The sequence below is a fragment of the Chiloscyllium punctatum genome, chromosome 39 (assembly GCF_047496795.1).
Source record: "Chiloscyllium punctatum isolate Juve2018m chromosome 39, sChiPun1.3, whole genome shotgun sequence".
Classification (NCBI taxonomy): Eukaryota; Metazoa; Chordata; class Chondrichthyes; order Orectolobiformes; family Hemiscylliidae; genus Chiloscyllium; species Chiloscyllium punctatum.
The window spans coordinates 8,265,982-8,288,465 of record NC_092777.1 but is presented as its reverse complement, the minus strand read 5'-3'; the positions used below and the strand labels follow the sequence as shown (position 1 = coordinate 8,288,465).

The 22,484-nt window shown below is 42.0% G+C and overlaps 1 protein-coding gene and 1 long non-coding RNA gene across 5 annotated transcripts in view; one reads left to right on the top strand and one right to left on the bottom strand.

The window, feature by feature from the left end:
- The window catches only part of recql5 (RecQ helicase-like 5), a 134,166-nt gene that overhangs the window by 8,911 nt on the left and 102,771 nt on the right, over positions 1-22,484 (bottom strand). For all 3 annotated transcript variants that reach the window (XM_072558128.1, XM_072558129.1, XM_072558130.1), the window contains exons 12-15: positions 14,576-14,652; positions 12,891-12,984; positions 8,801-8,932; positions 7,445-8,004 (exon numbers count right to left, since the gene is read on the bottom strand). In XM_072558128.1, coding sequence (XP_072414229.1) covers positions 7,445-8,004; positions 8,801-8,932; positions 12,891-12,984; positions 14,576-14,652 — 863 coding nt within the window. The remainder of the gene's footprint in view (positions 1-7,444; positions 8,005-8,800; positions 8,933-12,890; positions 12,985-14,575; positions 14,653-22,484) is intronic.
- Positions 1-22,484, top strand: part of LOC140463799 (uncharacterized) — a 76,691-nt gene that overhangs the window by 13,803 nt on the left and 40,404 nt on the right. For both annotated transcript variants that reach the window (XR_011954781.1, XR_011954780.1), the window contains exon 2: positions 15,390-15,511. This is a non-coding gene — a long non-coding RNA (uncharacterized lncRNA). The remainder of the gene's footprint in view (positions 1-15,389; positions 15,512-22,484) is intronic.

Here is a 22,484-nt window from a genome sequence, read left to right as displayed (position 1 = left end):
CCACAATGCTGCCTACGTTATGAGGCTGATATTACTGCTTTCTTGCTTTCCTGCTTAGTGGAGACCAAAAGGAAGCTTCTCGTGGTTGTCAGCAAGTCAAATGGGATTGGCTTAGTTCAGGGGGTCCCGGTGATAAGTCAGCCATGCAAGGTAGTCTGAGACAGAATATTCTCCACATAAGAATGAGAAGTTGAATGTAGGACTACCCACTATCCATCATTACTCTTTCTGCCCTCTTAGGGTCTGTTTTTATTGTGCAAGATTAAAGCGCATGAGATTTACATAGTGTATTGAGATGGATAGAAAACTGGTTAGCAAAGAGGAAACAAAGAGTAGGAATTAATGCATCCTTTTCAAATTGGCAGGCAGGACCGGTGCCACAAGGACCTGTGCTAGAACCCAAGCTATTCACAATATATATTAATGATTTGGATGAGGGAACAAAATGTAACATCTCAAAGTTTGCAGATGATACCAAGTTGGGTGAAAGGGTGAACTGTGATGAGGATGTGGAGATCCTTCAGCATGATCAGCATGACCAGATTGGGTAAATGATGAAAAGCTTATGCCCGAAACATCAGTTCTCTTGCTCCTTGGATGCTGCCTGACCTGGAGTGCTTTTCCAACACCACACACTTGACTGTGATCTTCAGCTTCTGCAGTTTTCACTTTCTCTAGGTTGGGTGAATGGGCAAATGCCATATAATTTGGATAAATGTGAGGTTATTTGCTTTAGAAGCAAAAACAAGGCGGCAGATTACTACCCGAGTGGCTGTAAATTGGGAGAGGGGAGTGTGCAATGGGACCTGGGTTTCCTTGTGCACCAGTCACTGAAGGTAAGCATGCAGATGCAGCAGGCAGTAAAGGCGGCAAATGGTATGTTGGCCTTCATTGAGAGAGGTTTTGAGTACAAAAACAGGGACATGTTGTTGCAGTTATACAGTACCTTGATGAGGCCACACCTAGAATATTGTATGCAGTTTTGGTCTCCTTTCTGAGGAAAGATGCTCTAGCTCTCGAGGGAGTGCAGACAAGGTTTACCAGGCTGATTCCAGGGATGGTGGGACTGACGTATGAGGAAAGATTGATTAGGTTAGGATGGTTTTGATGGAGTTCAGATGAGTGAGGGGAGATCTCAGAGGTTTATAAAATTCCCCACTATCAGTTGCCAGAATTTCAGTACAGTCTGACTGACCATTCCGGTTGGTAAAAACATAGACACAGACAGGTTTAAACAGAAAGCTGAAAAAGCAAGCTTTGGCCAAGTTCAGATGGAAGTTGGAGCTTATTTGGTAATTATTATTTTTAAAGTCAAGCAATATCACCTGCTCATTCAGGGAAGCATAACATATTTTTTGTAAGATTATGCAAAGTGAAGTCGTACTGATCAAGTCCAATCATTCATGTTCAATTGCTGAAAAACATTAACAAATTGGCCCTTGTCTAACCAGATATTTTCTTGAGACTAGCCTATGAGAGCATTTACAGAATATATGAATATTCAGTTCACTTGGTTTCACTCCTTGAAATAACTATTATTGGGTAGTGAAAATCAACACTGACATGCAAAAGGTAATGGGATCTGCTCGAAGGAGCAGTTGCTCCCTGTGAATGTGTGTAGTGGGAACAATGTAGATGAGCATGGCTCCCACTCAATCTTCATTCAGTGACATGAAAGCCCTGTGACAGATTTTAACACAGTACCAGATGTGAAGTAGGTAATTAGCTTACCAAAATTAATACCTTTAGTATAGCAAACTTAATATCGAGGGAGCGTGGTGATGGAGCTGCGGAGGGAGAGTAGAATTAACCTTACAAAATAAGAAAAAAATAAACTGTGTATAATGAAAAAAGATTTTGTTCTTTTATTTTGGATGAACATTTACTTAAAATGCATTGTCAGGCACAATTCTGATGGTACGGATATGAGCAGATGAAGCATGTGTGGCAGAATGACCTACATTTGAATGCTATTCTTTATTCACTCGTCAGCATTGCTGGCTGGGCAGCAGTTTTATTGTCCATCCTTAGTTTCTCTCAAGAAGGTGGTGGTGAGCTGTTGTCCTTAAATGCTACCGCCCATGTGCTGTAGGTAGATCTACAATGACCATAGGAGTGGAATTCCAGGATTGTTCCCCATTGACAGTGATACATTTCCAAGTCAGATGGTGAGTGGCTTGAAGGAAAACTTGCAAGTTGTGGTGTTCCTGCTGCCCTTGACCTTCGAGATGGAAGTGATCGTGGGTTTGGAAGGTGCTAAGGATCTTTGGTGAATTTCTGCAGTGTATATTGTAGACAGTACACACTGAGTATCGGTGGTGGAGGAAGGGGATGCTTGTGGATGTGGTGCTAATCAAACGGGATGCTTTGTCCTGGATGGTGTCAACTTCTTTCTTAAGTGCTATTGGAGCGGCACTCATTCAGGCAACTGGGAAATATTGCATCATACTCCTGATTTATGCCTTATGGATGGCAGAGAAGCTTTCAGGAGTCAGGAGACAAGGAACTCACTGTAGTTTTCCAAGCCTCTGACCTGCTCTCGTAGCCATTGTATTTATGTGACAAGTCAGTTTCTAGTCAACAGTAACACCAAGGACATTGATAATGAGCTTACACACATTTAACTCTTGCTGGGTTGTGTTGCAAGCATGTAGCATGTCACCACGACTTTTTGTTTCATTATTTCTGAATGGCTTGCCAAATAAGTTTGTTCCTGTGTAATATAACACCCACTACAAGAAATAAAAAATGGTAGCAGTTCACAATTAATGAGAACTGGAATGTTAGACTTCATTATAAACAGAGTACAGCATAAAATCTTGCTATAATTGTACAGAGTATAAGAAGCATCGGAAATAATGTGTAATTCGGCTCTCTTTATTTAAAGCTTACATTGCAGGCAGTTGGAGAAAGAGGATTCCTCGATTCCTGTGATTAAGGTTATTATTTTCAGAAAATTTGGAGCAATCTTGGCCTATACTCGCAGGAGTTTAGATAAATAACATGTAATCTTATCAAATCAAAACACATAATCTGAGGGGGTTTGACAGACCAATGCTGAGCAACTGTTTCCCCCACATAAGGAAATCTAGAACGATTTCAAAGACAGGATCTCCCATTTAAGGGCAAAATGAATAAGATTATTTTTTTCCCCAGAAAGTTTGAATCCTCCATCCCAGAGAGTAGTAGAGGTTGAATCACTGAATATATTCAAGGCTGAATTAGATTGATTTTAATTGACAAGGGAGTCAAGGGCTATGGGGCAGGTCATCCCATACTCTAAATAAATGGGGAAACAGGGTCGACAGGCTGAATGGCCTACTTCTGTTCTTTTTTCTTATGATCTAAATCACCTAGTGACTTCAAATGTGGAAAATATACCAATGAGTACAAGCAGTTGGGCCAAAGGGATGTTTATATTGTGTGCAAGTGCCAGACAATGTTCATCTGGTATAACCATTGCTAAATCCCCCACTATCAGCATATTATCTTACCAGTTACCAGAAACTGAACTGGAACAACCACAGAAAAATTGTGACAGGGATTCAGCAATAGTTATACCATTGAATGTCAAGGGACAATGTTTGGATTCTCTCACATTGCAAGAGGCTCAGAATTCTGAAGTGAGTAACTCAGCTCCTGTCTCCTCAAGATCTGTCCACCATCTCAGGAATGTCTAAGGCACTAGTCAGGAATATTACGGAACACTGTTCACTTGCTTGGGTGAATGCAGATCTAACACTTAAGAAGCTTGACACCATCCAGGACAAAGCAGCCCATTTAACTGGGCATTCCATCAAACACCTTCATCATTCACTCTCTGAACCATCAACACACAGTTGCAGCAGTGTGTACCGTCTACAGGATGCACTGCAGTAACTCACCAAGGCTTCTTCAACAACAATTTCCAAACTCACAGCCTCTACCACCTAGAAAGACAAGGACAGCAGATCGTTGTGCATATTTTAAGCAGAGACAGATAATTTCCCTCCTGACCTAAAATCTAAAGATCAACAGAAAAGAGCAGCACAGCAAAGATGATCCGACTTAGAGTTGGAGCAGGCTGAAGAGATCAAATGGCAAGCTCCTATTCCTACTGCGTATGGATTTATATGTCAGAAAACCCTCCACTCGAGATTCTGCTCAAAGCCATATGCTATCCTGACCTGTAATTACATGCCTGCTGTTCCTTCATTTACACCAGGTCAAAGTCCTGCAGCTCTCTAAAAGCACTGAGTGCACCTACGCCACATGGACTGTAACATTTCACGAAAGTAGAGCTTCGAGGCAACATTAAGGAGCGTGAATGGGAAGGACAAGAATGAGAGACTTTCAAAAGAGAGATGATTAGGTTGCAAGCTAGGTCCAAACCCATGGGGAATAAATACAGGGTATTCAAGCCTAGATTATTCTGGAAGAATAAGTCTAGATTAGAGTGATGCTGGAAAAGTACAGCAGATCAGGCAGCATCAGGATGAAGGGCTTTTGCCCGAAACGTTGATTTTCCTGCTCCTCGTATGCTGCCTGACCTGCTGTGCTTTTCCAGCACCACTCCAATCTAGACTCTGATCTCCAGCATTTGCGGTCCTCACTTTTGCCTATTCTGGAAGAATAAGTATATTATTCTGAATCAGAACTTGGCTAGCTGAAAGAAGACAGGGGTAAAGGTTGATGGGAAATGTTCATCCTGGAGTTCAGTTATTAGTGGTGTACCACAAGGATCTGTTTTGGGTCCACTGCTGTTTGTCAATTTTATAAACGACCAGGATGAGGGCGGAGAAGGATAGGTTAGTAAATTTGCAGACGACACAAAGGTCTGTACAGTTGTGCATAGTGAAACATAGATTAGCTGCAGAGCTGGGCGAGAGGTGGCAGATGGAGCTTAATGCAGAAAAGTGTGAGATGATTCACTTTGGAAGGAGTAATAGGAATGCAGAGTACTGGACGAATGGTAGGATTCTTGGTAGTGTAGTTGAGCAGAAAGATCTCGGTGCCATGTACATAGATCCCTCAAAGTTGCCACCCAGGTTGATAGGGCTGTTAAGAAGGCATACAGTGTATTAGCTTTTATTAGTAGAGGGTTCCAAAACTCGATCATGAGGTCAAGCTGCAGTTGCACTTAGAGTATTGCGTGCAGTTCTGGTCATTGCATTATAGGAAGGATGTGGAAGCTTTGGAAAGGGTTCAGAGATGATTTACTAGGATGTTGCCTGGTATGGAGGGAAAAGTCTTACGTTGAGGGACTTGAGGCTGTTTTCATTAGAGAGAAGGTGGTTGAGAGATGATTTAATTGAGACATACAGGATCATCAGAGGATTAGATCGGGTGGACAGTAAGAGCCTTTTTCCTAGGATAGAGATGGCTAGCACGAGGGAGCATAGCTTCAAATTGAGGGATGATAGATATAGGACAGATGTCAGAGGGTAATAAGGATGTAGAATGCACTGCTCGCAACAGTTGTAGATTCACCAACTTTACAGGCATTTAAATGGTCATTGGATAGGCATATCAATGAGAATGCAACAGCGTAGGTGAGATGGACTTTGGATTGGTTTCACAGGGTAGTGTAACATCAAGGGCCAAAGGACCTGTAATGTGCTGTGATGTTCCATGTGCTATTGATGAGAAAGCAGACTTTAGTGTAATTTAGTGTTTGTTGTTCTATATAGACATGGTGGGCTAAAGAACCTTTTTCTATGCTCTATGACTCAATGCTTCTTTAAATAAAGAACAGGTTGAATTCCAGCACAGACTTGTTAGGTCGATCAATGATGTGTGGAAATGTCCAACATAACGATGCTCAGCCAATCACGACTGTGCCAGCTCTTTGAAAGAACTGCCCAATACACCTCACTTCCTGTAACCCCCTGTCTATTAGACCAGAAGTGCATCTCCAATTGCCTTTTGAAAGTTGCTTTGAAATCTGATTCCGCCAACATTTAGTACATTGTACATGTTTACAATCCCCACTAAGACCATAAGTCATAGGTGTCGAAGCAAGGCCATTTGGCCCATAAAGTGCACTCCGCCATTTAATCATGGCTGATAGGTGTTTCAATTCCACTTACACACACTCTCTCCCTAGCCCTTAATTCCTTGCGAGATCAAGAATTTATTAGTCTCTGCCTTGAAGACACCCAACATCCTGGCCTCCACTGCACTCCATGGCAATTAATTCCACAAGCCCACCACTCTCTGGCTGAAGAAATGTCTCCTCATTTCCATTCTATATTGACCCCCTCTAATTTTAAGGCTATGCGCACAGGTCCTAGTCTCCCCGCCTAATGGAAACAACTCCCCAGCGTCCACCCTTTCTAAGCCGTGCATGATCTTGTAAGTTTCTATTAGATCTCCCCTCAACCTTCTAAACTCTAATGAATACAATCTCAGGACCCTCAGCCAATCATCACATGTTAGGCCTACCATTCCAGGGATCATCTGTGTGAATTTCCGCTGGGCATGCTCCAGTGCCAGTATGTCTTTCCTGAGGTGAGAGATCCAAATTTGGACACAGTATTCCAAATGGGGCCTAACTAGAGCTTTATAAAGTCTCAGAAGTGTATAGCTGCTTTTATACTCCAACTCTCTTGAGATAAATGATAACATTACATTTGCTTTTTTTATCACGGACTCAACCTGCGAGTCAACCTTCAGAGAATCCTGGACGAGCACTCCCAAATCCCTTTGTGCTTTGACTTTATGAATTTTCTCAGCGTTTAAAAAGTAGTCCATGCCTGTATTATTTTTTCCAAAGTGCAAGACCTCGCACTTGCTCATATTGAATTTCCTCAGCCATTTCCTCTCCTAAACTATCCAAATGTTTCTGCAATAGAAGTACATTGCTTCTTATTTCTCTGCTTCTCTTCCCAGTAATTTTAAACCTCTGACTTCAGGTCACTACTTAAGCTTGCCATATTTGGCAATCACAACTTTTCATTATTTGAATGTCTCTGTTAAGTCTCCCTTAATCTTCTCTGCATGAAGAATAGCTTGTCCCGATAACTGCATTTCCTCATCTCTGATATCTTCAAGACTTGCCTACAGTGCTATGAACTGTTAGCGCACTCCAACCAAGGCCTTGCCAGTGACATATCACAAAATTGTCTGCTGCTTGCAAGTACTTTCATGGGACACATCAAAGTGGTCTCAGTCCAACATACGGAATATAGATTGTTCTAACATGAATCTCTTTCCAAATGGCCATAGATGGATGGCTAATGTGGGAACTAATGCAACGCCATTTGCAAAAGCTGTAGCAATTGAAGCTCAGGCCCATTTTTAGGCCAAAGTAGGGGAAGTTTGATGTTCACACTGGATGCCTAAACTGGATCATTTCTTTCCTTAGTACTAACATATCTCATTTTGATGAGCATTAAGTCAGTCAATAGGAAAGGAAAAAATATGGATAACGAGACACTGTAAACTATTCAGCTTTTAATGTTACCTTGTCTTCTCTTCCATGTCATGGGTCGTCACATATTTTTGGACCTTGTCCACATTTACAGTCTTTGTCACTTTATCAAGATCTGGAAGAGCTCCCAGCTCCCCAGACAAGGCCAAAGTGGAAGAGTATGCTTTCCTGTTGTCCTCTTCTTCCAGTGCATCATTAACAATGGTGCTGCAGTCCCCACCAAGGATTTTGACTGAAGCCCTTGCTGCCCCTTTAGATTTGCTCTGCTGAAAGAATTTGGAAATATTCTGAGAATCTTTCTTGGCACTCTCTGCCAGCAATTGCTTTTTAGTGGGTTTCCTCTTGCTGGAACTGGACTGGAGAGGGGAGCACTGATCTGTCCTCTCATTATAGTGTACAGAGGGTTTTGTGACTTCTAGAGATCTTGTATCTTCTTTCTTTCTGGTTCCATCTGATTGGTGTATTGGGGTCTCTGAGCTAGTGCTATTCTTCTGCGCACTGCTCACTTGCACTGAATTCTTTAGCATCTCTCCTGCGGTTCGGAATGGGCTGGATGAACTCTGACCTCCAACTCCAACACGCTTTCGTTTGAACTGCAAAGCATAAAAATAGATAAGCACCTGTCTGGTATTTATGGTATGGACAGTGACAATGCAGTGGCTTCAGGTCAGACACACATATGGTTAGATTATGTTAGAGGACCAGTAACATACAGAACAGTGGGCAACGGCTGGAGATGAGACACACACTAATATAGAGGATAGTGGCTTGAAGTCAGCAATGCTCTAAATAAAGTAGGACATGGCTGGAGGTGAGTGACATGCACGATTCAACAGGTAATAGTTGGAGGTCAGTGACATAATACAAAGGTCAGAGGCTGGAGGTCAACAACATTCAAGAATCAATGGCCAATAGCTAGAAGTATTTGTACATGTGGTTGAAGTCATCCAGATTGAAGATCATCCTTCAGTACAGATGTCAGATGGTTACAATCAATCAGTCACGTGTCCTTACAAATGCAATACTTGTAGCTAGCAACACAATCCCAACAAGTGGAAAAGTCAAAAGCTTCTTTACAGGACACTGTCAGGATGACATAGGTGGTGACATGAATCAGCATAATGCCAAGTTGGGATTATAAAGCCCAGTTGTAAAGTGGATGCAAAAGCAGAGAGACCCAGGGTCTATGAGCACAAATCATAGGAAAAGGGAAGACTAAGGAAAATTTCCAAGAGTTTTGAAGTCCTCCCAAAGAATGAGTTTGATCCATAGACTGTGTCATACTGAGATTTCAGGGGGGCAGGAATTCTACTGAGAGATTTTAAATCATACTAGTGAAGAGGAAAGGGAATTTACAGTCCTCCACTAAAAGACAAAAGATATACTCACAGAATAGAGCTGTGATGCAGAAATAAATGTTTCACCATCTTTTTCACAATCTGTTGTTGCTACTGTAGTGTCCATTTCTGTCAGTTTTGAATGCAAAGGATTATTTTGCATTGATTTATTAATTTCTCCAACCTAATATGAAAGAAGCAACAATAAGTAAAAACGTGGAAGAGTCATGCTGGACTCGAAACATTAACTCTGTTTCTATCTCCATAGATACAGCCAGGCCTGTTGAGTTTCTCTAGCACCTCTGTTTTACTTCAACCCCCCCTGAGCCTGCTCTGTCATCACGGCTGGTCTGCATCTCAACTCCATTTATCCTATTTTATTCCATACCCTTACTTAGCAAGTATCAGGTAACCAGAGTCTTGAATTCCAGTTGTGACACAAAACATGGAAGTATTGTGGACTGACAGGGTGTTAAGCTTCAAGAAGACCTAGATATGGAATAGATGGATAAAAGCCAGATAAAATTTAATAGAGGAGTGTGAAGCGATTGAATTTGGTAGGAAGAACAAAGAAAGGCAATATAAACCAAAAGGTTGAGTTTGAAAGTGGATGCAAAAGCAGAGTGTCCTTTGGTTCTATAAGCTGAAATCATTGATGCTGCCAGGGCAGGTTAAGAATGTAATTAATAAAGCATAAGGCCAGGAGTATAAAAATAACCAACTTATGATAAAATTATACAAACATTGGCTTGGTCTTAATTGAAGTACAGGTCTGGGCAGAAAGATGTGAAGACATCAAAGAGGATACAGAAAGAGATCATGATAATAGCTCTAGGGATGAAGAATTTCACTTACACAAAGAGAAGATTAAGAAAAATCCGACAGAAGTAACCAAAAGAATGAGGGAGGTCTTGAGAGAATAAATATTGAGAAACAGTTCAGTTGAAGAAACTTTTGAGAATGAGAGGAAACCAATTGAAAATAATAGGCAAAACTTAGCAATGGTAACATGAGAAGATCATTATCTACTTTATTGAATCCCTTTCTCATTTTTACAACCTCTAAGCATCGTATTTGAACCCATCTAAAAAGTTAATCCTTTACGCCAGAGTACAAGTCTGACGAAATCTCTGCTGTACATTTTTTTAAAGCTAATATATCTCTCGAGGTGCAGTGCACAGAATAGAAAGCAGTACACCAAGCTATGTCAAATAAAGACTCTGGACAACTGATATATTACATTCAGAGGAACCTCATTATCTGAATGGCACAATGCGGGGGGACTATTTTGTTCGGATAATCAAATGCAAGATAACACAGTTTAGCCAAGCATCGGTACCTTATGATCTTATTCGGATAATCAAAAATTTGGATAATCAAATGCCAGATACCAAGGTTCCTTTGTACTTTGGTTTTGAATCTCAAGACAAAAGGCAATGTTCCATTAAATATTTTGATTACATTCTGTACATATGTATGAGCATGAATGATTTGTCACATGGCACCCCAAATCTCTCCATTTCTCCACAGGCTCACACTTGTCAGGAAAATATTCAGATCTGTCTCATCGGATGGCATTACAGACTGAACTTTATCTGCCAACATTTTGCCCACTCACTTAGTTTATGTTTCTTTGTAACTAACTAATTCCACCTATACACTTGCTTTAGTTTCGAACCTGTGAATTTGTAATTATCTACTCTGATAACGTAGGAGAAAGTGAGGACTGCTGGAGATCAGAGTCGAGATTGCAGTGCTGGAAAAGTACAGCAGGTCAGGCAGCATCTCTTTCTCGTCAATTCTCCTGCTCCTCTGATTCTGCCTGACTTGCTGTGCTTTTCCAGCACTACACTCTCGACTCTACTCTCATAAAAGCAGAATATTGATGCTGTAATTCTGAAAGTGTTCTGAAGAATCATCTCAGCCTTGAAACTTTAACTCTGTTTCTCTTTCCATTGAAGCTGCCAGACTTGCTGCATTTTTCAGCACTGTTTTCATTCCACATCTACTGTTTACCATCAACCCATGTAACAAGGTCACCTCCAATTTTATATGCTCTCATATTTACTCTTAACCTTGTGTGAACCATTAACAAATGTAAATCTATAAAGACAACATCCATATGCACGCCGATCCTCTGTCCTTAATCGCCTCTTCAAAAAATACAAACAGATTCAACAAAGAATTTACTGTAATAAATGACAAACTAAACACTGCTTCCTTTTTCAATGCATCTTAATTTTTAGCTACACACAAGAACACACTGCAATCTCTAGCCAAGTTTATCACACACTGCAATCTCTATATAATTACAATTCTAGAGCAAACAATCCACAGTTTTTTTTCAACTTCCAAACCCTTCCAGTACTCCTGCTTCAATGATTTTGAGTAACCAGAGCTGAGCACTTGCATTAGTTTTCAGAAGGTCTCTCAAATCTACCACCATTCAGATGACTATTCTGAATGGCTCAACTTTGCCAAGACAAAACTTAGACCACTGTGGATGCTTCTCTTCTATCAGAAACCATGTCCCTACCAAATTCAGCTGTAATAGCCCAAAATGTCAAGCAGCCTGTTCAGTTTCCTAAGCACAAAGAACTTCTGTCTCTGTGATGTTAATTGATCTGAAAGAACTGCAACAATTCAAGAAGATAGCTAACTCGCATCCAGTGAATGAAGATTTAAAGTATATTGTTTGTTATACAAATGCTATAGAATAAGTGTAAAGATTAGAGTCAACGTTAGGGAGTGTGAAGAGATTTGTCAGGAATGGGATGCTTTCAAAAGAAACATGATTAGGATGCAAGCCAGGCCCATAGCCATAAGAAATGAATGCAGGGTATCCAAAGCTGGAGTACCCTGGATAACAAAGGATACTGTTGAGAAAACAAGGAAGTAAAAAGTGGCGTATGGCATTAGTGTAGTTTGGTGTTTGTTGGTCTGCATAGACATAGTGCTCAGTATGGCCTGTTTCTATGCTTTTTGACAACATAACTCCAAGCTTTTAATTTGATCTCTGTTCTCTTCACCACAGCAAATGAAACACATTAACCTTGCATCCAAGCAAAAACCTTGCATCCCATACATATTAAAAAAAAATGAACAGTTCACATGTTCTTGTTTTGGTTAAAGTAGAAGGCACATAGAAACAGAAAGTGTGTTTAGTGTTTAATAACTTTACAGGATTTTGGGAGACTCAGACAACGGATTGTAAACTCAGAGACTGCTGCCCTTGTCTCAAGCATAAACATGTTTTCCTCAGTATAATCACCTTAGTGTTCGTCAAAAAACCATAGCACCTAGGCTAACTGTCAAGGAGACTTCACAGCAGGCAGCATGTACAATAAATCTAAAAACACAGTCCCAACTTAATAAACTTTATTATTATAACACAGAGTAACAAATGGTATGTACATTGTTATTAATTCTGTTCCTTTGAAGAAAATATAAAACTAACATTGGATTAGTGGTGCTGGAAGAGCACAGCAGTTCAGGCAGCATCCAACGAGCAGCGAAATCGACGTTTCGGGCAAAAGCCCTTCCTGATGAAGGGCTTTTGCCCGAAACATCGATTTCGCTGCTCGTTGGATGCTGCCTGAACTGCTGTGCTCTTCCAGCACCACTAATCCAGTATTTGGTTTTCAGCATCTGCAGTCATTATTTTTACCTTATAAAACTAACATTGTCATTCCCTGTGAAATCTTTCCCCATTTGACTCTAGCACAACGTAAACACTGAGGCTATCAATCTTCACTTTAAAACCAGTGCTTATACAGCAAGCCTCATGGTACATGATGATACAGTGCAGTGCTCAGGCTGCTCCAGATCAATGGTGCACAATTGTTCTCATTTTAACATTCTGTTGTCCCAACATTCCTTAAAGAGGTCACAATTAAAAATCAGAATCACACAATTTATTTTCATTGCAGTTTCTGAGCGTAACTCTTTACAAGCTGCTCTCACTATAATGTTTTCAGTAAAATGTTTCTAAGGGCCTCAGTTGTAACCTTCCACATGAATATTTCTCTGTCCCTTTTTTTTAAACAGCAGTTGTTTAATACCCACAATGCTTAAATATATTTAACAAGCTATTTTTATTAAATCTAATAGATTCCCAACAATGCATCACTTGATTTACCCACCTTTTTTAGCATTAGTGCTTTGTACAAGTTAGCCATCTTGCTCATTTTGAAAGCTTCATATTCCATTTCTACAGCACATAAGTGAGGGTCTGCCCTGTTAGAGAGGAGAGAGGCATCAGGGCATGCAACAGAATCAGTTGTATAAATCTTCACTGCAAGAAAAAGAAAGCACATTGCCACAACATACATACAAAGATCTCATAGAAACGTCTTGATGAATGGAATGCAGGACAAAATTATGAAAGTATAACTGCATTTAACAAAGAACAAGTACTTTTAGATCAGATTAGATTAGATTCCCTACAGCATGGAAACAGGCTGTTCGGCCCAACAAGTCCGCACCTACCCTCTGAACAGTAACCCACCCAGACCTATTCCCCTATCCTCTATTTACCCCTGGCTAATGCACCTAACACTGTGGACAATTTAGCATGGTCAATTCACCTGACCTGCACATCTTTGGATTGTGGGAGGAAATCAGAGCACCCAGAGGAAACCCACACAGACAGTCACCCGAGGCGGGAATCGAACCCAAGTCCCTGGCACTATGAGGCATCAGTGCTACCTTTGGTACAATAAAATCAGTCAAATTCTGATAATCTGAAACTCCAGCCATGGTGAAGTTGTCAGCCATTCCCAAAGGCATAATAAGAAATCCAATAGAGGGATACACATGAGAAGCTGAAGTTCGAGACTGATAACTCTATATTAGCTGAACCAGAGGACATTTGCCACTTGACTATGATAACAATGTATGAAAACAACATACTAAGCAGAAAAAGATTATGAAGCTTCCCAACTAGAGGAAGAATGCCTCAGTTCAGCCTCGGGACTCTATAACGACATGGCACCAACACTGACTTCACCAGTTTCCAAATCTCCCCTCCCCCATCTCATCCCAGACCCAACCCTCCAACTCGGCACTGCCCTCTTGGCCTGTCCTACCTGTCCATCTTCCTTCCGAACTCTCTGCTCCACCCTCCCCACCGACCTATCACAATTACCTTCCACCTGCATCCACCTATCACCTTCCCCCCAGCCCAACCCTCACCACCAACCCCCTCCCCAAAACATCGAATCTCCTGCTCCATGGATCCAACCTGACCTGCAGTGCTTTTTAAGCACCACACTTTTTGATTCTGACTCTCCAGCATCTGCAGTCCTCACTTTCTCCTCTTTAATTGTATATGGTCAGGTTGTCATAAGGAGTCAATAAATTGAAGATTAAGACATTTTTCACATATTTACTGCATCATGGATTTTTTTTTGGCATAGAATGTGGACAAATCAGATTATGGAGGGGCCTCCTTGTCTATTTTAAAGCTTGTGGGCAAGCCATTTGTGATTCAACTTGTTGAAATGGTACTAGACTTCATTCACTCTACCAAAGATAGCCATGTCTTCAGCTGTCTAGGCCAAAAGCTCTAGAAATCTCTCAACAAGTTTCTCCAATTGTCTCATTTCCTTTTAATCTCTCCTTAAATTTGACCTCTTTAATCAAGCTTTAGGTCACAGGTTTGAATGTTTCCTTCTTTCATGGAGTATCAATGGTTGTCTGGCTATACGCCTGTGAAGTGCCTTGGGATATTTTGCTGCATTAAAGAAGCTATTCATAGAAATATCATTATTGAGACTGTGTTGAATAACATGCGTGTGTGTATTTGACTGCCACAATCTTTACTCACCACTCTGGCTTTGTAATTCCATGCTGTTTATTCTTGGTCAGTGCCTCCTCCAGCATGTGGAGACAGTGTTCACGTGCCTGATATAGAATACATCAGTGGTAAAAGGAGAGACATAATAATTAGTTTATAACATGCAGTGCCATCAACAGAAATGGTAACAACATTTTTGCACAACATTCCCCAAAAATACAGAAGAAAAGCTACCTTGATATGTGACCATCTTATAAACAAACATTCTTCAGTGTATAAACTTCTAGAATTAGAATTAGAATCCCTAGTGTGGAAACAGGCCCTTTGGCCCAACAAGTCCACACCGACCCTCTGAAGAGTAACCCATCCTGGTACCCCCTAAACTTATCCTAATAATCTACAATATGGGCAATTTAGCATGGCCAATTCACCTAACCTGCACATCTTTTTGGATTGTGGGAGGAAACTGGAGCACCCAGAGGAAACCCACACAGACATGGGGAGAACGTGCAAACTCAACAGTCGCCTGAGGCTGGAATTGAACCTGGGTCCCTGGTGCTGTGAGGCAATAGTGCTAACCACTGAGCCACCGTAATGCCCACAAGTTGTTTATCCATTGCTATTTTTCAAAATAAACAGATGTATTTTAATTCCCATGTCTAATACAAATTTTCAGACTGGTTCAGCTTCAGAATTTAGGTTGATTCAATTTCGAATTCACAGTCAGAATGATAGCAGTCAGTTCTTCAGATCCACAAAAGGAGTTCTTTGTGAGTCTAAACCAGAATTTATCAGGAAAAATAATCTGTTCATGTATCTCATTGTTGCGTTTGGGATTTTGTAGTGTTCAAATCGGCTGCTGCTCTGCTTACACAACAACAGACTGTAAAGGAACACAAGATGTCCTGAAGTTAGGCAAGACAATGATAATGCAAGATTCTCCCAATGGATAAATCTTCTACTAAGGTAAAGAAAAAAGCTAACCCAACCAGTCACAGTAACTTTCCAATGCTTGTAACTTCTTCAAATAAAACCAATTAAAAAGTAACATTAAAGCAGGGACTTTGCTCTCAATTCTAAGCCGTGATTACAGGTGAAAAATATCCACTATTGTTGGTGATTCAGTAAAAACTGGGCAGATCCAATCTGGCTCCCTCTCAGTACTTTCAGCCACCAGCACAGCACAAATTAGCATTAAACTATCAATCTCATTCAGGTCAGAAACAGATAGTTTTGTACAGGAAGTAGAAAAGTATTTCATTGCTGCAGTTGGAAACACTTAAGCTGAATTTGATGCGCACACTGTTGCAGTTGCATTGAAGACAGAATTGTAGACAGATTCTGGGTAGTCAAAGATGGAGGGCTGGAAAATTTCTAGCCGAAACAGACTGCTCCTTTTTTTTTGAGGTGTTTCAGGTGTTGGAGGCGATTTCCTCAAATTCCAGGAGCAGCAATTACTGTTTTATATGCTGTTGCAATGTTTTGGAACTTTGGAGAAAAAAAAAGTCAAAACAACACCACTTTTAAAAGGGAGAAGAACAGACAAAGGCAGTACATGGTCCGGTCAGTGCAGGAGAGAGAGAGAGAGAGAGAGACCCACACTGCTAGCTGACACAGCAGTGAACCTGCGCAATTACTGCCTTTGAATTCATGTATCGCTGAACATCGGAGTGCGTCTAGGGAAATTAACAAACACTGAAGTTCACAACTGATCTTGGAGGAACCTGCTGGGAGAGGTCACAGCAGAAAAACAGATAAGTGAATAGTTTAGGTGCGGCCTTGCTGTAAGTCTGCAGTAGTGAGTAGAGTGGGTTCTTTCTTCATTATATGTTTTATTGAGATATGTCTCTTGATTAAACTTTAAAATATAAGCCATAAGTATTAAGTTAGCCGGGAGCAGTGTTTTGTAGAGGAATAAGAGAGTGTTATTTTCTGAGCCTGCAGATTGGAAGAAACAGAAATGGTCCTAAGTAGAGTGATATGCTCCTCTTGTCGGATGTGGGAGTTTAGGGCGAGTTTACGTGTTACTGAGGATTATATCTGCAATAAATGCCATTGGTTGTGAATCCTGTCAGATCAAATGGTTCAGTTGGAGCGACAGTTGGAGGCAATGAGGAATTTACAAGAGCAAGGGGATGTGATGGACGGCAGTTCTAGGAAGGGAGAAAAGATGCAGATACAGTCACATAGATGGGTTAACTCCAGGAGAGCTAAGTGAGGTAGGCAGGTAGTACAAGAGTCTTCTGTGGCTATCCCCAATTCAAACGATTATGCTGTTTTGGAAAATGTAGGGTGTAATGGACTCTCAGGGGAGTGTAGCAGGAACAGCCAAGTTTTGGGTATCGAAACTGGCTCTAATACAATGAGGAGTACGTTAGGTTCCAAGAGATCGATTGTGTTCAGGGATCTGTAGTCTCAGGCAGATTGAATTTCAGTGGCCAGAGCAAAAAATCAGAATGGTGTGTTACCTCCCTGGTGCCAGGATCAAAGATGTTTCAGAGAATGCACAGAATGTTCTCAAGGGGGAGAGGGGTCAGCAGAAGGTCATTGTACACATGGGAACTAAAGACATAGGAAGGGATGAGGATGAGATTCTGAAGGGACAATAGAGAGAGTTAGGCAAGAATTTAAAAAGGAGGTCCTTGAGAGTAGTAATATCTGGATTACTCCCAGTGCTGCAAGCTAGTGAGGATAGGAATAGGAGGGTAGAGCAGAATCAATGCATAGCTAAGGAGCTGGTATATGGGAGAAGGATTCACAGTTTTGGATCATTGGAATCTCTTTGGGGTAGACATGACCTCTACAAGAAGGACGTATTGCAGCTGAATTGGAAGGGGACTAATATACTGGCAGGGAGATTTGCTCAAAATGCTCGGGAGGATTTAAACTGGTAAGGTTGGTGGGGGGGGGGGGGGGGGGGGGGTGCGGGTGGCAGGGAAATAGTGAGGAAAGAGACCAATCTGAGATTGGTACAGTTGAGAACAGAAGCGGGTCAAACTGTCAGGGAAGGATAGGGCAAAGCAGAGAACAAGGCAGGACTGATAAATTGAACCTCATTTATTTCAATGCAAGAGGCCTAACAGGGAAGGCAGATGAACTCAGGGCATGGTTGGGAACGTGGACTGAGATGTCATAGCAATTACAGACATGTGGCTCATGGATGGACAGGACTTGCAGCTTAATGTTCCAGGATACAAACGCTACAGGAAGGTCAGAAAGGGAGGCAAGAGAGGAGGGGGAGTGGTGTTTTTGAAAAGGGATAGCATTGCAGCTGGATTGAGGGAGGATATTCCCGGAAATACATCCAGGGAAGTTATTTGGGTGGAACTGAGAAATAAGAAAGAGATGATCACCTTATTGGGATTGTATTACAGGCTCCTAATAGTCAGAGGGAAATTGAGAAACAAATTTGTGAGGAGATCTCAGTTATCTGTAAGAATAATAGGGTGGTTATGGTAGGGGATTTTAACTTTCCAAACATAGACTGGGTCTGCCATAGTGTTATGGGTTTAGATGGAAAGAAATTTGTTAAATGTGTACAAGAAAAGTTTCTGATTCAGTATGTGGATGTACCTACTAGAGAAAGTACAAAACTTGACCTACTCTTGGGAAATAAGGCAGGGCAGTGACTGAGGTGTCAGTGGGGGAGCACTTTGGGGCCAGCGACCATAATTCTATTAGTTTTAAAATAGTGATGGAAAACGATAGACCTGATCTAAAAGTGGGTGGCACAGTGGCACGTGGGCGGCAATGTGGCACAGTGGTTAGTACTACTGCCTCACAGCGCCAGAGACCCGGGTTCAATTCCCACCTCAGGCGACTGACTCTGTGAAGTTTGCACATTCTCCATGTCTGCGTGGGTTTCCTCCGGGTGCTCCGGTTTCCTCCCACAGTCCAAAAATGTGCAGGTTAGGTGAATTGGCCTGCTAAATTGCCCGTAGTGTTAGGAGCAGGGGTAAACGTAGGGGAATGGGTCTGGGTGGGTTGCGCTTCGGCGGGTCGGTGTGGACTTGTTGGGACGAAGGGCCTGTTTTCCACACTAAGTAATCTAATCTAAAAAAAAGTTGAAGTTCTAAATCGGAGAAAGGCTAATTTTGACAGTATGAGGCAAGAACTGATTGGGAGCAGATAAAGGGGACCGCTGAAAAATGGGAGCGTTCAGAAATGAGATAATGAGAGTCCAGAGACAGTACATTCCTATTAGGGTGAAAGGAAAGACTAGTAGGTGTAGGGAATGCTGGACGACTAGAAGAATTGAGGGTTTGATTAAGAAAAAGGAGGAAGCATATGTCAAGTATAGACAAGATAGATCGAGTGAATCCTTAGAAGAATATAAAGGCAGTAGGAGTAAAAATAAGAGGGAAATCAGGAGGACAAAAAGGGAGATAGCTTTGGCAAATAGAGTTAACGAGAATAAAAGCAGTTTTTACAAATACATTACGGACAAAAGGGTAACTAGAGAGAGAATAGGGCCCCTCAAAGATCAGCAAGGCAGCCTATGTGTAGAGCCGCAGGAGATGGAGGAGATACAAGACAAATATTTTGCATTAGTGTTTACTGTGGAAAGGACATGGAAGATACAGAATGTACGGAAATAGATGGGGACGCAGCAGGAGGGGTGGGAGATGAAAAAGAGGGAGGAGGATGGGGGCGTGGCCCATTACAGTGCATGGGGGGCCTAGAGTAGTTTGAGAGGGTGTGGTGAGGCCCAGAGAAACGAGAGGATGGGGCAAGGCCCAGAGCAGCGCAGATGCGGGAGATGAGGCCTGGAGCAGCATAACTTACCTTGGTGCAACTGAGTGCCAGTGACAGTGGACTGGAGGCTTGGAGCGGTCATGAGCGGCTGAACTGCTGGGCTATTTGAAATTCTTTACTGGTGTGTAATGTCAATCCTTGAACTGTGTTGTAATTATCTTATTCTACCTTTTTATTTTAGACACTAAGTAATGCTACTACTTCTCCTCTTATTCCTCTTTTGTATCCAAGATTTGTACCTAAATACTTGTGCCTAAGATGTACTCCTGTACTGGAGTACGTGACAATAAGGATATTCCTGGAACTGTTTGATTGATCTTTGATTGATTTGATTTATTATTGTCACATGTATCTAGATACAGTGAAACATTCTGTTATGCATGCATACAGCAGACCGTACCATATGAAGTGTATAAGAGTAATAGAACAGAACGAGGAATACAATGTTACGGCCGCAGAGAAGGTGCACAAACAGCATGATCGACATTAAATTTAAAATTTGAGAAGTTCTCCCTGATAACTATACATGCAGAAAGTGCACCCAGCTGCAGCTCCTGGGAGATCGTGTTAGGGAGCTGCAGCTGGAGCCAGGTGCACTCAGGATCATCAGAGATGCTGAACACTTCTTAGATAAGAGTTTTAGTGAGGTGGTCACACCTCAGGTGCAGGCAGACAGCAGCTGGGTGACCACCAGGAAAAGACAAAGGGAATAGGGAGAGAGTGCAGGAAATCCCTGTGGCCATTCCCCTTGAAAACAAGTATACCGTTTTGGATACTGTTGACGGGGGGGGGGGGGGGGGGGGGGGGGGGGGGTGGAATGATGCTTCAGAGGAAAGCAGCAGTAGCCAGATTGGTGGCAGTTTGACTGGCTCTGGGACACAGCGGGAAAGGGTAAAGGTCAACAGAACCTTAGTGATAGGAGACTCAATAGTCAGGTGGACAGACAGGAGATTTTGTGGCCACAAACAGGAATCCACGATGGTGTTACTTCCCAGGTGTCACTTCCCAGGTGTCAGGGTCCAGGATGTCTCGGAGCGGCTGCAGAACGCTCTCAAGGGAAAGGGTGAGCAGCCAAAAATCATTGTGCATGTTGGCACAAATGACATAGGTAGAAATAGAGATGAGGTCCTGCAGAGTGATATCAAGAGCTAGGAAAAACGTTAAAAACCACAACCTCATCGGTGGTAATCTCCTGATTAATTCCAGTACCACATGCCAGTGAGGGTAAAAAAAGTGAAATAATAATAATCGGAGGATATGGCAGATGAATGCATGGCTAAAGAATTGGTGGAGGGGCAGGGATTCAAATTTTTAGATCATTGGGGTCTTTTCTGGGGCAGAGGTGACCTGTTCAAGAGGGACAGGTTGCATCTGAACTGGAGGGGGACCAATATCTTGGTGGAGAAAGTGAGGACTGCAGATGCTGAGGATCAGAGCTTAAAAATATGTTGCTGGAAAAGCGCAGCAGGTCAGGCAGCATCAAAGGAGAAGGAGAATTGACGTTTCGGGCATAAGCCTTTCTTCCTGAAGGAGGCCTTATGCCTGAAACGTCAATATCTTGGTGGCCAGGTTTGCTAGTGCTACACAGAGGGTATAAACTAGATTGGCGGGAAGTCCTCAACAGCAGGGAGGCAAATGCCAAGCTGGAAGGAGATACAGTAATCCGAAATAGCAAAGTGAAGAGACAGGTCAGGCTGGTACATGGCAGGGAGCAAGGAATGCCTGTTGGATTAAATTGCATCAATTTCAGTGCAAGAGGGTTGACAGGTAAGGCTGATGAACTCAGAGTATGGATAGGTAACGTGGGCCTGGGATATTATAGCCATGACAGAAATGCCTGAGAGGGACAGTACTGGCAGCTTAATGATTGGTAGCTAGGGTACAGGTGCTTTAGGTGGAAAGAGGGAAGGGGGAGTTGCATTTTTGATTAAGGCAAGTATCACAGCAGCAATCAGAGATGAAATAACTGAAGAATCATCCAGTGAGGCTTTGTGGCTGGAGCTAAGAAATAAAAAAAAAGAGGGTGGTGACATTATTGAAGTAGTCAACAGGAAAGGAATGAATATGGAGGAAGATTGATGAAACTTGCAGGAGCAAGAGGGTTGCCATAGCAGGGGATTTTAATTTTCCTAATATTGCCTGGGACTGCCATTGCATTAAGGGCTTAGATGGAGTGGAATTTGTTAAGTGCGTTCAGAAAAGCTTCCTCAAGCATTATATAGAATCCTACTTGGGAAGAAGCAAAACTCAATCTACTTTTGGGAAATAGGGCAGGACATGTGACAGATGTGACAGTGGGGGAGCACTTTGGGATCAGTGATCATAGTTCTCCAATAATTTTCAAATAGTTATGGAGAGGGACAAAACAGGTCCGCAGGTTCAAGTTCTAAACTAGGGCAAGGTGAATTTTGATGGAATTAGACAGGATTTTGCAGGGGCTGATTGGAGTTAGTTTGTTTGGAGGCAAAGTGACAAGTGGGAGGCCTTGAAATATGAGATAGATAGAGATCAAGGTCTATATGTTCCTTTGAGGGTGAAAAGGAAGGTTTACAGAAATAGGAAACCCTGGATGATGACAGATATTGAGGCATTGACCAGAAGAGGAGGAGAAAGTATAGCTCCGTTACAAGCAGCTGGAATCAAGGGAATCCCTGGAGGTATATAGGGAGTAAAGGAGTTTACTGAATGAGGAAATCAGGAGGCCAAAAAGGGGGCAAAAGATAGCCTTGGTTGAGAAGATTAGGGTGAATCCAAAGGGGTTCTTTAAGTATATTATAGAAAAAAGAATAACTAAAGAGAAAGAGAATAGGACCCTTCAAGGACCGAAGTGGACATGTATGTGCAGAACTGCAGGAGATGGGTGAGGTTCTCGATGAATATTTCTGCTCAGTGTTTACCACGAAGAAAGACAAGACGACTTGGGAACTTGAGGATAATCCAGATCATAGTAGAGGTGGTGTTGCATGTATTAGAGTGTATGAAGGTGGATAAATCTCTTGGTCCTGACCAGATATAACCAAGGATACTGCAAGATGCGAGAGAAGGAATTGCGGGGGCTCATTTTTTTGCATCAGTACCCACAGGTGAGGTCCCAGAAGACTGGAAGGTAGTGAATGTTGTGCCCTTGTTCAAGAAGGAGTGCAAAGAAAAACCTGGGAATTTTAGAACAGTTAGCCTAAAATTG